Below are 15881 nucleotides of genomic sequence, written 5' to 3' on the forward strand. Positions count from 1 at the left end.
CAACCAGTACCAGTGGAAATTAGCCTTGCCTGGGAGGGTAGGGGGATAGAGGGACTGGGGCGTGGAAACAGGGTAGATGGGACGGGGCTGGGGGTGGTGGTGGCAGGGATATGAATGCGACTTCTCCATGTATACTTTTTATGATGTTTTAATTTTTGAACCACAGGATTACATAATCTACTCCAAAATAGAAAATCAAATCAAATCAAATCAAATCATATCAAATCTCCTCCATACTCCCCTCAAAAAGAACCCAAACGAGGGCGAAAAAAACTATAACAAAATTTGACCTCAGGAAGAGCTCTATGCTAATCAAGAGGAATGACTGACTCAGATGATACCGTTTAGGTCATTTGTGATTGGCCACCAGAAAAATGTTTTAGGGAAGGCGACTTTTTCAAAATAGAGGTAGCACAACATGGTCCTCCCTGGGTCCAACATTCACTGCTCCCCTCCTCCCCAGCCCATCCTGTGTGCTATCTAGGTTTATTCTAGGAACATTTATTGAAAGACTTTTTAGTGCTCATCCTCCAATAGGTCATGGTCAAGGTCATAATACTCATCCCAGTGATGCTCCCAGCTTTTGAAGGAACCTTACCGTGTGGCTCTTTAGAAGCTTGTCCCATTGGATAATTCCTTCTCGGCTGAGGGAGGAAGTGTGGTAGGTGCATGGAAGGGTAACGCTCTTTCCCCGAGCAGCTCGAAGAACATCCTTTGGGGTTTCCACAGAGATGGCATGGACAGTCACCCAGACTGGAAAGAAATGGGAAGTGAGGGGGAGAAGTGGAGCCATGAGGATGCTTGTGGTGAGGACTGTCCAGGCAGGGCCAGAGCGAGGCCAGAGCTGCGCGGCAGGAGTCAGCGTGGTCCAGGGGAGGAACAGCAAGGGAGCCGTGTGGTGGGAGGGGAGTGAGTGAGGAGGAGAGACGAGGCAGAGAGGTAGAGGGGTCTCAGGTCGCACTGGGCCTTGTAGCCCATATGTAGGACTTTGCATTTTGCTAGTGGGTGGCTGGAGCAGAGGAAGACACAGCCTGGAGGGGAATCCAAGAGAAACCCAAGCAATGGCGCTTGCCAGCACTTCCGACCCCAGAGAGGACTCTCGCAGTTTCCTGCCCACTTGGCAGAAGCTCTAATAATTGGATATCCTTCCCATGTAGTCTTGATTCCCTTTAAGCTGCTGGGTTTTTTTTTTTGTTTTTTTTTTGTTTTTTTTTTTTTGCTGTTTCGCAAGGTAGGCAAGTCTGCACTCCAGCCCATCGGCAGTATCCCTCCCTGTTGCAGGTTGCCACGTTGGGGGTGGGGTTCCCATAATACAACATCTCTGTCTCTCCTACCCATTTCTACGTGGTCCATCTACATGCCATAGCTGTTTAATCAGCCTCAGATGTTCTTCAGGAGGAATTGCTCTCTATGTAGGGGTAGATTCGGTGTGTGTGTGGCAGAGGGTAACCTCAGGGTCTTCCTGCGCAGCCATCTCAGTCCCCTCCTGGACCACTCCGTGTTTACTACGCAGCTTCTCCATGGCCGTTTCAGGAAGTAGCATTGCACTGAGTTTAAATGCACAAATTCCAGAGCTGGAACGCCTCCACTGGAATTCCAGCTCCTTATTCTACTGAATGTGCAACCTCGAGCAGTTAACTTCAGCTCCCTGTGCCAGAGTCTTCACTTAAAAAATAGGTGGTGTAAATATTAAACTAAATGGAAGGTGTGCTTTGTTTAGAATGGTTCCTAACCCATAATCAGTGCTCAATTAATGATAGCTACATTTCATTTATATACATATGTGTGTGTGTGTGTGTGTGTGTGTGTGTGTGTGTGTATACATATACATATATTCATATTGAATAACTTCTACTTTCTCATCCCATAGTCTTTTGCTGAGGTACATCTTTGGTTAGAAGTCAATCACAAGAGATAACCACCGACCATCACCATAGGAGACCTATCATAAAAGAATAGTAATTGCTAATGATTATAACTAAAGAACAGATCTGTTTTAGAGGTCATTATGACAGTGAGTTAAAGTCATTTTATGCTAATAGATTTGTGAGGGAGGAGATTGGAATGAATGGATGAGAAAAGAGCTCGTAAAGAAAAGGAAAAAGTCTTGAACAAATATAGAGCATGATTTAAATGCTATTTGTAAACCCGAGAAGGATCTTGAAAGGCTGATCCTGTGCTCTGAGGCACACTTCCATTTTCCATAATCCTAAATGAGAATTCACCCTATGTTTAAGAACTTCATGCCAACAGCCTTCCCCCAGAATCCTCCATGGCGAATCTAAATCCTCCCTGATTCAGGCACTATCTTCTTGTTCTGACATGACTGGCAACGGAGACATCTGGCTTAACTTCTTAATAATTTCCCATCATATGCTCAGAGGCTTCTGATGTTTGTGATCACCTGCGTTCTCTCTCCCATCTGTAATAAACCCAGTTCCTTTCACCTCTTCCCCTAGGCTTCATGCTTGTTAGCTCTGTGGCCCTCGTGTTTCTACTCTGTGGGATCTTTGCATCCCTACCTGGTGGATGAGACAAAAGCACTGGGTAGGACATCTAATCCATAATCAGAAAACTAGGAAGTGGAGAAGTTCATTTCTAGAGCCTTCCAATTACCCCCTTTCTACTTGCTTGTCCGGGTCTACATTAGTTATCTTCTCCCCAGTTGCCCAGAACCCACCCTCTCCCCAGTAGACGCACCTCTCCCACCCTGTTGCTGCAGACTGCTGCATCCCTCATGCTCCAGAACTATTCTTTCTTTCCTCCTCCCTCCATGCTCTCCTTTCTTCTCAAGGCTGAGCCCTCTGATACTCACAAAGATCATCCATCTGATGAGCTAATTCACCATAAGGTGTTAAAGACACCTTCAGTGATGCGTTAACCTTCCCAGGGGCATGCAGATTAGAAAAGCAGGTGCTTTCACCTGCAAGGAGGGAATCAAAACCTCACAGCACTGGAGCAGTTTGCCGAGGAAGAAGTTTTGAGCACACACATTGTCCTAAAGAAAATGTCCAAAAGCTCCCAAGCTAAGTTGATTACTCTGTCCTTTGTGCCATCTGCCACCCACGAGTACCTTCAGCCCAGTACTTCTCTCTCGTGAAAGTTTATCACATAATACGGCAGAGTGCCAAGAGCCCAAATGCTGGAGCCAAACCGCCCAGGCTGGCATCCTCATTTTCAGTTTTCCTAGCTGTGCAACCTTGGGCAACTTAATTAACTTCTCTGTGCCTCATTTTCCTTAACTATAAAATAAGGATAACATTATCTAACTCAAGGCTGTTGTGAGGGTTGAAGGACAATATATTTAACATGCACAAGCTTCACCCTGGCACATAAGCAAGAACTATGATGGCATTCTATAGTGTCACATTTTTCTCCTCTGCTACACTGTTTTCTTTGTTTTCATATCCTAGGGCTTAAAAAAAGCGATGCTCAAATAAGTGCACTTTGACAGCAAATGTATGAGTTATGGAGAATTTAAGTTTAAAAGAGGGGTAGGATTTACAACCAGAAAAATAATTTTCTAGAAAATGTCAAAAAAAAAAAAAAAAAACAGAAGGTGCCCCAGAGAAGGGAAGCCCAGTCTGCAAGCTGCCCTAGATGGAACCAGAAGCCATTTAACTTCCCTAAGTGGGTGGGGTGTGAAGACCCAGCTTGAAGCCTCCAGGATTGTTTGTAAATAATTAAGGTTTGTTAAGAAGATAATAAACTGTCTCTTGAGCACTAACCAGAAAGCAATACCTCCAAGGAGGCTAATGAAATGCTTGATGGAACTGGCTACTTGAGGCGTACACAGCACATTATGGGAACCCTTGGGAAACTGGCAGTAATGCCTCCACTTAGGAAAATCCATTTGCTCAGAGAAACCACATGCTTAGTTAGGAAGGAGGTGCTGGAGTCCAGACAGGGTCCATCCTGCTCCAGGACTAGATACCGGCTCTGACCTTGAGAAAGTGTTGATCTCTAGGGAGAGGGGTTCACGTGTTCACCGGCACATTGATGTCCTGCCTCCCCAGGTAGGGATGACCCCTGTAGGCTCTCAGAGCGGCGGGGGGTTGGGGGGAGGAGGGGTGAATAGATGGGAAGGAGGGTTTGAACTCAATGGATGTTTGTTGGACTCTTTGTTCAACATGGATCTTTAGGAATCTAAATTTCAGTCAATTTATGAATCTCTCCTAAGGCCCTAGTTTAGTGCAAGGCGCTGGGAAAATGATCAGAGGCATGTTCATGCCCCACCTCCTCTGGGAACCCACCAGGACCATCGCAGCCCTTACTGGCTTTCCTGAACCGCTTCAGGGAGCTTGTAGCCCATGCACACGTGAGTCTCACATTGCGGAGTCTATGTGTGGGGGCCTCCTCCCCTCCCCAGATGCCATGTTCCTTCTGGCAAGGTCTGTGTCTCTTGTACCCATTGCTTGCCAGTTCCCACCCCAACGTATCTACACAGAGCTGGCTGCTAATAAGACCTTGTTGACTGAGTGGTTTGTGACACAGTCCCTGCCCAGGAAGTAGTTAGGAGTCATTGTCAGCCAACATCCTAATTAAATGCTAAGTGCAAATATTAAGAGAGTGAAGTGAGGGAGGAAGAGAGGAGAGAGGGGAGGGGCTGTGTTAGGTCCTGAAAGAAGGATTTTAATGGATAGGCTTATTAAGGAGGTGGGACTTCAAATAGCCCCCAAAGGATTCAATTCACTACATTGAACTTGTGCATTTAAGGGAATAAATCAGGATGCAAAATTGTACGTGCAACAGTCTCCCACTTCCACATAGTCACAGAGAGAAAGCAAATTCTAGAAGAAAATGTATGAAAATACAGAATTAAGAACAGTTATCTTTGGATTCTAGGGTGATGGGGCAATTTGGGGTTTCTTCTTTGTGTATCTTTTTTTTCCCGAATGTTCTGCAACAGACATGTGGTACTCTTGTAACCATAAAGCCGGGGTACGGTTTTATAAGTCGCACAGGAAGAGAGGAAGTAGACAGGTGAAGGCAGCCTATTTTGTCAAGGAGCTCACCTAATACAGGGAGGTGGGAAAGCTGGAACCAGAGGGCCATGAAAGACCTTGAGAAGGTTTCTTTAGTCCCCTCTGAGCTAGAAGCTAGAGACTTCAGCAGGCTCGTGGGTTATGGGATGGAGCTCATAGAAAGGAAGAGGTTGTAAATAGAGGAGAAGCCAGATGGCGCAAGACCCCAGCCTGGGCGGGGAAAGGAGGAGTCAGGGCACGGGTAGAGGACTAGCCTTGCCCGCAGCAAGCATCGCCATGTGTGCAGACAGAGATAAGTCGGTGGGCAGGTGTGGGCAGTGAGCTCTGACTGGGGACCCTGCCCTCAGCGTTATATGCTTCTCTCCCAGTGAACTTTGTGACAGTCCCAAGTGGGAGTGTCTGTCTGTCACCATGTTCTGCCCAGGCCAGGTGTTTATGGCATCCCTGACTCACCAGGGCAGGAAACGAGGAAGCAGCCCAAAGGTCACTGGGTGGCAGGGGAGGGAGGTACCTCAGGAAGGAGGCGGGTTCCAAGTGTGACAGTTGGTGCCCCGAGCCGAGAGGGCTGCTCCAAGGACAGGGTGATATGGAAACAGAGACAAGCTCAGCGGGCAGGGAAGTCAAAGGGAGGAAACCCAAGTGCTGCCGACCTGCAGTGATTTATGGTACAACTAAACACTACCTCAAGTCAAATATGTCCTCCCCTGGCTGTCTCAGTCCTGAAAGTCTCCCTGTTGAATGGAGGCACTGAAACCCCTGCTAAAATGTAAGTGCTGTCTGGGAGGGAGGGAAGAAACAGAGAGTGACTCTCTTCCTTTAACCTGCAGGGCAAATTCATTTCCTTAATTAGTCCCTCTCATCCATCCATTCCTAAAAAGGGACTCAGGAGAGGTAACTTTGATAGAAGCAAATGAGGTTAAGAAATTGAGGCTTGGAGAGAGGCAGGACCTCTGCCAGAAGGAAGGGAAGAAAGACGGGATAGGTGACGCGGAGAGCAAACCCTCGCTGCCTGGTTAAGTTCCAAAGGGCATGTGCTCATTCATTAACACCCAGCCAGCACATGTCTGCCGGACGCCCATGTTCCGGGCAGGACTGGCCTCAGGGGATAAACGGCAAGCAGAGACGGACACAGTTCCCGCTCTCAGGGTGTTCGATCCCCTGAGTGAGTCAAACAGTAATAAATAAATCATCAGAGAGGTAAGTGGAAAAGCACCATGGTAACAAGTGGTATCCATTCAGTAATGGGGTATCACAGAGGACTGGAGGATGAGGAGAGGCCGTCCTGAGGAAGGGCATCGAAGAATGAGCAGGATGGAACCGCAAGAAAATGGGGGAAGAGGTGAGTGGGAGAGAGAAGAGCGCTGCGCAGAGGTCAGGGCGTTGGAGAAGGTGGGCCACGTTCCAGAAACTAAAACCAGCAGTGCACAGTGATGGAACCAAGTGGATGGCTTGGGGTGGGGGGGGGGGGTGTGATTCTCCCTTTAGCCTCCCACTGTGACTACAAATAAACACAGAGGCCAAGTACAAACAGAGTACTTGTTCCGTCAGAACAGTTTAAGATAATTCCCACTATCTGCCCTCTTTTAGCCAAACTGCCTCTCCTCACCCCTCAAGACTCTCCCACAAAGCAATTCTGGAATTACACCACCCCCAGTGTGGCCAGATAGGTAAGATGCACCGAAGTGTAACGGGCCACAACGATTTTGAGTCTTTTTTTTTTTTTTTTTTTTTTTTTTGCTGTCTACACCAGACGTTTATTTGAAACAGTTCTTTTGAATCAAACTGAGTAATTTGAGGGTTTTTTTCTTTCACTGAATGAGTGAGCACTCAAAGGAGAAAGAGGAAAAAAAAGATACTCATCAGTTTGAAAATCACTGAGGTCTATCTTTCTATAATTAGATAGGGAGAAAAATGAAGAACCCACTGGTAACAGGAAGAAGCAAGAGTCCTCCAGGGTCTGGCATTTGATGACTCAGTTACTGCACATTTCCATGGTTTTTCCCTGGCAGAACACACAGCAGAGACTTGGGAACACTTGTGCCCGAAGCCAGGTTACACTTACGTTCCATAACTATGTTGCTTGCAGGGCTGTTATTACTATATTAGCTGGCTGAGCCCCAGACACGACAGGTGCTCGTCCTTTCCCACAAATCTTTATCCCAGTCTTCATTGCAAGGAGGGCACTGCCGTGTGCTCTCAGTCACAGCCTCCTGTCCAAGGTTCCGGGTTTGGTTGACAACATCCTGCTCAATACGACTTTTGTTGTCACGGTTTGAGTATGAGGACTGATTTCAGCCAAAGGAACCTGGTGGCGAGCATAAAGGGACAAGTAGCCAATTTGCTTGCGACATCAGGATGATTTGTAAGTTTCTTCCAACTTGGAAATGAAGGTGGTGAATCCAAGTCCAGGGTCCAAACACACTCTCTCCACAGCAGCCTTCCCCCCACCTCCGAGTCCCAGCAACGCTCACTTCCAGTCCCTGAGGATGGAGGGGAGGCTCCCAATTCCTGTGCTGGTTGGAGCATGAGGCTGGGGGACCCCCCCGCCATGGGCATCATGGTCCTCATGCTCTTTGGGCCCCCTTCTCTAGCCTTTCCCACTCCTCAAGACACCCTTCCTTGGGCCCATCCTGTTTCAACCCATCCTTCTCTGGCCCCCAGGACCATACTGGTTTTGCTGGAGTGTAATTTGCACTGCCTTCCCTGGTCTTTTTGGGCGCCTTCTTACAAGAGAGAATGAAGGCTTAGAAATGGGCACTGCGGGAGGCAGTGAGGCTGGATAGAGGTCACGCACTGGTTGGAAAGAAGTCTTTTTTTGTTTTCTTTTTTTGGGGGTGGGGTTTTCAAAATTTTTTTATTTTGGTGGGTAAGATAATTCGGTTTATTTATTTGTTCGTCTTTTAACCCAGGACCTCATGCATGCTAAGCATGTGCTCTACCCCTGAGCTATACTTTCCCTCAAAAAAGTCTTGTTTATGAAAATTGTCCACATAGAAAGTTAACTTAGATTTTTAGGAAAGAAAAGAGGAAAATTATATAGGAGATAAGCAGACAGCACAGCCCTCCCCTGCCCCCACAACATCACCAAGGACAAGAACAATTGTTTTTGTTCAGCACATGTGTAGAATCTCACAATTTAAAAGTCGATAGAGAATGCTTGGTAAAATGGATGCCCTAGTCGGATGAAAGGGAGTTTTAGATTTGAGGAGAGAGCACAAAGAAATGAGTTGGAGAGGAAAAGAGGGCTGGAAAGTTATAACTTGTTAGTGGAAAACCAAACATGTATTGTGAACCCTTGGTCTGCAAACTGTGATAAGAAAGAAAGAAAGGAAGAAAGGAAGGAAGGAATGAAAGAAAGAAGGAAAGAAGGAAGGAAGGAAGAAAAGGAAAGAAAAAGAAAGAAAAACAATAGTTCTTTTCCCCAAGCTGCCTAGGAAAAGAGGTTCCAAAGTGAGTAAAAGGTTGAACTGCGGTAAAATAGATGGCTGAGACCTCAAATTCAAACCAGGAAGAAGTCAGTGGGGCTCCAAGTTGCCTGGAAGGCTTATGGAGATAAAGGACTTGTGGTCTTTGACGGTTAGACAGAAAAAAAGGAAGGTGTTGACACTATGGGTAGGTCTGGTGATAACATTTTTCCAGACCAAGAAGTCAAAGTTGTGATTGACAAACATTTTCGTATTGTCCAGGGTGTATATAGGTGGCAGTCTAGGTGCTGAGATATTGGGATTTGGGGGAACAATTTGGTGGTTTATAGAGCCTAAATATGAGTTAGGAGAACCTGTCCTGACTATCTGAGCCCTTACCCTAATAGTAATGGGAAACCACTGAAGAGCTCTAAGTAGGCCCAGTGACATAATCATAATTTTATTTTAAAATATCATTCTGGCTTCAGGGTGGACAGCAGATAGGAGAAGGGGCAAAACAGACTCACAAGGCCAGCTGGAGCCGATGAGAGTAGTGTAGGAAAGGCAGCTTGCATCAGTGAGGTGGCGGAGGAAGTAGAAAAAAAATGAATAGACTGAAGCGATGTTGGAGAGCTAAAATCATCAGGGCATAGTGATGACTTGTATTTGCAGCTGAAGGAGAAGGAGGTGTTGAGGGTGACACGATGGTTTTAAAATATGTCACCAAAATACTCTGAAACTCCTCTCATCAAGAGGACTCATGTCCCCTCCCTTGAGTTTGGTTCTGTGACGGCTTGAGCAATAGAATGTGGTGGAAGTGCAGTAGAAGATGCCGGTCAGTATCTGGGCCCAGACCTTAGGATACTGGCGGCTTCCACTTTCCGTCTCCTTAGATGTTTGCTCTTAGAATCCAGCCACCACGCTGTGAGGAAGCCCAAGCTTTGCCGTGGAGACGTCCAGGAAGCGAGGAACCCACGTTAGCACCTACTTGCCAACCAATGAGCCAGCATCTCAGAATTGGGGCTACCAACCCCAGTCAAGTCACCCCAGCTGATACTGCATGGAACAGGGACAAGCTGTCCCTGCCAAGTCCCATCCAACTTGCAGATTTGTGAGCAAAATAAATGATTATTATTGTCTTCAGTAATTACATTTTGGGTTAGTTTATTACATAGCAATGGAAAACTGTAACAGATGACTGCTAGGTTTCTGGCTTTCATTCCTGGATGGTTGGAGTGTCACTTACTGATGTAGAGATCACTGAAAAAGGCCCAGATTTGGGGACAAAGATCATGAGTTTCATTTTCAGCTTGTGAGTTTAAAGCGATTCTGAGGTCATCTAAGTGGAAAAGTCACATGGGCTGTTGGATTTATGGATCTGCAGCTCAAAAGAGAGGTTGGGACTGAAGACAGAAATTTGTGAGTCAGCTGGGAATGGGTGTCAACTAAAGATGTGGATGTGGATGTAGAAGAGGGTCTGAGTGGCGGAAGCTCTGACATTTCACAGTGGGCTAAGGAGAATGAAGCTGCAAAGAAGACACGAAAGGGTCAGGCCAGGAATGTAGGAGGAGAACCAGGAAAGGGTGTATCATGGGAACTGACAGGATAGAGTTTTTCAGGAAGGAAGGAGGGTGGGATTAGCAAGGTCAGGCACTGCCAGGAGTACCAGGAAAGTGAGCCAGGCACACTTTCCGCCAGGCTCCTGCTGACCAACATCACAGTGAGCATCATGGCTGGGTGATCAGGAAGTCCAGGGACAGGACTCTGGAGGGCAGAGGCAAGATGAGATCACACCTGCACCCATGAACCAGTTCTTCCCTGGAGCCTCGTTTCTCAGACTGTGGTCCCTGGACCAGCAGCATCATCACTTGAGAGCTTATTAGAAATGCAGCGTCTCAGGCCCTGCCCCGGACCTACTGAATCAGTCTGCATTTTAACAAGATCCCCCCATGTGACTTCTGTGTACATGAAAATGCGAGAAGCTAAAGACACCTGTTTAGAGGCTGAGTATTAACTCAGGGAAGCAGCCAGACGGTGTAAAACTGAGCTGCAAATCACATACAGAGCATCAGCCATGGACACAGAGAGGTCTGTCTGTTAAACCTCTTTTTTCCTCAAGTTCCAATATGCAACTCTAAACCTAGACTTTCACATCAGAATCACACTGGGTAACTTTTTCAGAATCAGAGAGATGCCCAGATCCTGCCCCTCAGGATTCTGATTCAGAGGGCCCCGGGGAGCCGGGACATCTGTATGTTTACTCCCAGGTGAGTCTGACGGGCAGCCAGGTTGCCAGCCACTGCGCTAATCCATCACTTCTCCCCCTTTGCACATATACCCCTCTTCGGCTAACCGTCATTACCCTTTGGAACTGGAGCTGGGACTGGGGCATGTTAATCCTGATTTCATCTCTGACTGGCAGACAGTGTCATCCCCCAGGCACATGAGCCCTCCCGGTGCACACTGGCTTCTGACTTGTGCTCAGGCACCAGCAGGTAGTGCTCAGGCTCCAGGTGGGAGCCAGGCCCCGGGGACTGGCGTGGTAACAGGGCCTGCAGCCACGGAGCAGATAAAAGGCCAGGCTGTCCATCTTGCAGTGCACACCACCCTGGCTCTGGCCTGAATACCACCCGCTTGGGGTCAAGATTAACTGGGCACAAGGCCACCCTCTAATCTGATTTTTATCAGATGTGCACATCTGCAGCTGAGCTGGGTAAACCTCACAGCCTGGGCCAGGTCAGTGCGTGGACCTAGACATTCAAGTAACATTGGGCTCAGGTATGCCGCAGTCAGACAGGGAAGGTCCCAGGGAGCTTCCCAAGGCTGTGACCAACAGGAACATGGCACTTCAGAGTGGGCAAGTCTAGGAAAAATATCCTGCTGGGGACCATGGCTCTAACAAAGGCCCCATGGAAGGTCTGATTCTAAAATGGTGTGATCAACCTCAAAAAGACAGGAACTTGGAGACTAGGTTCCCATCAAAAACTCATCAGGGGTCAAGCATCCATGGACCTGTTTAAATTTGTTTCCAATGGAGGGAAAAAATATATTTTCTCATACGGTATATTTGGGGATGATGGATTCCTTTATTTCCCTGTGAAAAGCAGTACTTTCCTAAGTTTTTCTAAATTTAAGCTTCAAGGTTTCCTGTGGTACTGGAAGGTGGAGCACCTTTTTGTTTGTGTTTTTTATGACGTCTTCAAAGATTTTCGTAACTCTGGGCAGAGTTTCTTAGGGACTTTCTCTTCCCCCTGGTGGGCTTCTCTTTATGTGGCTCTTTTCCTGCAGCTGTGCCTTCCATCACAGCAAGTCTCTCATGGAGTCTGGTGGCTGGAAGAATTCCCGAGTGGAAGAGCCTTGGTCTTGTACCCAAGTTGGAGCATTTTCTCTGGTAGCCTTTGAAAAAGGGTGATAATCTCTCAGCCGCAGTGACTCACTCTCTGCCAGATCAGACCATTCAGGCAACTGATGACCAAGGTCTAGTTACTTTCCTACAACTTACACTTGTGCATGTTAGTAGTAAAAACTGTAATAATAACTGACTTCTATTGACTGCTTATTATGTGCCAGGCACTGTTTCAGGCTCTTAACATTGACAGACTCATTTACTATCCCAAATAACCCTATGGGAGGAACAGTGTGCATTTTTACACATTATAGCTTACCCTCTCCACTTCACCGATTAGGACATTGAGATTTATCAAGATGAACTAAGTCAATTAAGGAAAAGGGGGCTGGCTGCCCTGCTCCAGTCCTGTGATGGTGTTGGAGGAGGGGATGGGAGCATCTGCTGGGGATGGAGAAGCGTTGTATCACTGACTTTGTTTAGAATTGTCAGGCTGACTTTTCATTGGTTTAAGTATTGTTTTTAGATTCTCTAATGCACCACCTTCTGTTTGCATCCCCTTCACATGACCTGATGTGTTTACCTCCTGCCTCCCCAGAGTCCAATCAGTCCTGAGACCTATCTTCATCAACTCAATGTTACTCTACCCAGAACATCAGCAAAATCTAAGTTGTTACTGGACAAGTTCAGACAAAGAATGGAAGAAGGGTGAAGGGCAATACGTTCTCTGAAACCCAACTCAAGCTCCACCTCCTCCAGGAAGCCCTCCCTAATTTCCCTGTTCTTTCTCTGGGGTGCTCTCCTGAGCCATGGTGGGGAGGAGCACCCAGCTGCTTTGAGGTTTGACCTTGGAAGGCCTTCACTGCTCAAGTGCGTGTGGCAATGGCTATTTCACCCCCAAACATTTCCACTTGGCAAATATACACCCTGAGCTGGCCACCAAGCCCAGCTTTCCCGCCCCACTGCTGCAGCCCCGTCCACTTAGTGCAAAGTATGAAGGCAAAGGTAGTGAACCCGTGGTGCCAGGCTGGGCGAGCTGGGAGGGTGGAGGGAAGCGGGTCGGGGCAGAAGACACAGTTTATCTGTGTGTCTGAACACATACCCAAGAACTGGTTCCACTGGGTGAGTTCACATGAGGGTCACATGCCTTCTCGCAGGAAGAGGCAAATGTACCGCTCCAGGCAGTTCACAGTTAAGGCCACTTTTCATTCTAAGCTGGGTGCCCGTTTCGTTTTGAGGTTTTTTTCCCTAAGCCCAAATCCGTTCTTTTTTTCATGCAGTGGGTTTCAGGTTGCCCCCAGACTACAAATGCAGGGAGTGTACTGGGGGTTGGGGGAGAAGCAGGCGGGGCACAGGGGAGACTTCTAGGCTCTGGAGAACAGAATCAGAGGTCACTGGCCCAGCCCAGGGAGCATGGTCATTTCCTTTCAGCTTCCTCCCCTCTGGGCTTGAGGCACATCCTTCTGGCCTGGATCTGATGGCTGACACAGGTTCCCTCATGACTGCAGTCTTTCCAGACCCCTCACCCCTGTGGTGCCTGCACAGATTATGTGGCCCATAAGGAGCTGTTTGGATGAAGGAATGAACCAAGTAGACCCTCTAACTGATGACGAGGGCCCCTCTGCCCCAGTCAGATGGGCCTCCTGGTGGGGACCCCACCTAAGAGCCCCAGGGCCAAGTTTTGAGAGATGGGGAGGAGGGGGACCCTCGGCACCTGGGAGAACCACCCTGGCCTGGTAGGCCAGCTGGTCCTCGGATTGCCTTGTAAGAGCTAAAAAGTGAGCTCTATATCAGAGCCTCCTTCATTCCACTTCCCCGACTTGGGGCTCCCAAGTTTCCCGGTCTAATTCTTTGTCACCTCCAGTAACTGAGCAGGACCCTATGGGCCCGTCCCAGGAGAGATCCCTCTCCCCATCCTCTGCCCGCCTCTTGTTTGTAGAAAATCTGTAGTCTCCCAGGCCTCCCCTGAGTCACAAAAGCCTGGCTCAAGACTCAATGCAAAAATAGCAGTTGGGCCAGGAGAACTGGTCAGAATTTAAACAGTAAATCAGCAATATGGCGGTCACAGAATGTTCAGTTCCTCCCTGAAGTACCTAGATAACAGTATCTGATGCACATTTCCTGAGTTGTTTTACAGATGCTAAAAGCCCCACCGAATGAAAGAAGTTAAGTACTTGATGATCACGAGCACATGGTCCCCAGATCTCCTGGAGCCTGAGGATCGATAATGTTGTGACACTGCCCTGCTACCTCACTACCAGCCAATCAGAGAACTGTGCACAAGCTGATCACACACCCTGCAACTCCCCTCCCTCACCTGGCCATTAAAAATGTTCCCCTGAAGCCCATTGGGCAGTTTGAGTCTTTTGAGCATGAGCCACCTGCTCTCCTGGCATGGCCCTTGCAGCAAACCTTTCTCTGCTCCAAACTCTGACATTCCGTTTGTTTGGCCTTACTGTGCGTTAGGCACACAAACTTGGATTCCACACCACTCCCCAGTCTTGCCAGATCCCTGAAGCCCAAAACAATTTCTAAGTTGCAAGCTGACACAGAGAAAGATAAACACTGTATGATATCACTTCTACGTGGAATCTAAAAAATACAACAAACTAGTGAATAAAACAGAAGAGAAGCAGACTCACAGATACAGAGAACAAACTAGTGGTTCCCACGGGGAAGTGGGAAGAGGGGAGGGGCAAGATAGGAGTTGGAGGGGAAAGGGGAGTTATAATAGGATTATATGAAATCGTGTGTCTGAAACTTCTGAAAATTACAAAGCAGTATAGAGTTGAAAGAACCTTCCATTCAATAAAGAAAATTTTTTTAAATTTTTCAATATGGCTGAATTTTAAAATAAATAAATTGCAAGCTGATGACCTTCTCAGCAAGGTCAAATACACTTAATTAAAGACACTCCTAAAATTCCCCAACCCCCACCTCTCAGCTTCCCTGCTCGTTCTACATCCTGCTTGGGCCCAGGACCCTAACACCAAGAGCCCCACCCTAACCCTTAGACATTCCACATGCCCTCACACAACGGCTTTGCTATTTACGACTTGATTTGGAGTCTGCCATAATATCAATGAATGTCTGGTTTTTATTTTGTGGGGTTTCCTCATCTTCTGAGTTTTCAATGACCAGAGTATAAGGAGAGCTGAAGAGCTTTGGCCTTTGGAAAGGGTCTGATACTGGGTAAGTTGCAGCAGCTCTCTGCCTCAGTTTCCCTATATGTGAGACAGACATGATCACTCTTACCTTTGGTTTTAAGGCAATACTTTAAAATGTCAGGTTCCACACATTCTGGCTTTTCTGGGACAACCCTGATTTCAAGTATTTTGTCCCTATTGTCAGATCTTATGTCTGATCCTATGATCTGATTTGGAATCAGAAAATACAGCCTTGAGAGTACTATGAATTCCTTATTCCAGAAATGGGCTGGAATTTTCTTTACTAATAAGTGAATAAAAAACATTCTGATTCTGGGGGCTGGCCTGAAACCTGCTTTCTGAATGACAGAACGTGTCATTCTGCCTAACGGAAATACAGCTGTGTCACTGGAGGCCCTTCCTGGGGGGGCTCTGGCACACCCTCAGTGTTCAGTCCCTGTCTTGCCCACCCAGAGCACTGGACACAGGAGAGGCCTACTCACCTGCCCAGAGCATCCACAGCACAGACTGCATCTTCCTCTCCATGGTCTTGCTTCCTCTCTGCCCCTAGTCCAGCCTGGCACGGGTGGACCCCAGAATTTAACCAGCCTGAGCTGACTTGCTAAAGCTCCAACAGCCTCTGCCCAGCCCAGCCTTTGGTCCCTGTGGCTTCTCTCTTCCTGTCTACCTCTGCCCAGCCTGGCCCCCACACCCCACCCCTCAGCTGGACTGACAAGTGAGCTCACCTGTGGGACTGGACTCCTGCTCCACCTACGCCACCAAAGGCCCCAACAGGAACCTCTTCCACCTTCTCAGTTACCTCCCATGCATTCTCTCCGCTTCGCAGGTGTACAAAGTCCTGGGCTTCTCGCTATAATGTGGGCTTCTCCTATAAGGAGCAGGAAGTTGCCTCCTCGTATTACAAAGGGAAATAATCTCAGAGGAAGGGTTTCAAAGCCAATAAAAAAGGGTGTTGCCCACAATTGCTGAAATACTTCAA

The 15881-nt window shown here is 47.6% G+C and overlaps 1 protein-coding gene across 2 annotated transcripts in view; it reads right to left on the reverse strand.

The window, feature by feature from the left end:
• GPA33 (glycoprotein A33) overlaps positions 1-15584 on the reverse strand; it is a 33042-nt gene extending 17458 nt beyond the window's left edge. The window contains exons 1-3 of one of the 2 annotated variants that reach the window (XM_074349754.1): positions 15385-15564; positions 7048-7290; positions 599-753 (exon numbers count right to left, since the gene is read on the reverse strand). In XM_074349754.1, the coding sequence (XP_074205855.1) occupies positions 599-753; positions 7048-7054 (162 nt within the window). In that variant the 5' untranslated portion in view covers positions 7055-7290; positions 15385-15564. Of the gene's footprint in view, positions 1-598; positions 754-7047; positions 7291-15384 lie in introns of both variants that reach the window. The other variant, XM_010953805.3, reaches the window with a different exon arrangement.
• Positions 15585-15881: the final 297 nt, after the last annotated feature.

Source organism: Camelus bactrianus, chromosome 21 (assembly GCF_048773025.1).
Source record: "Camelus bactrianus isolate YW-2024 breed Bactrian camel chromosome 21, ASM4877302v1, whole genome shotgun sequence".
NCBI lineage: Eukaryota > Metazoa > Chordata > Mammalia > Artiodactyla > Camelidae > Camelus > Camelus bactrianus.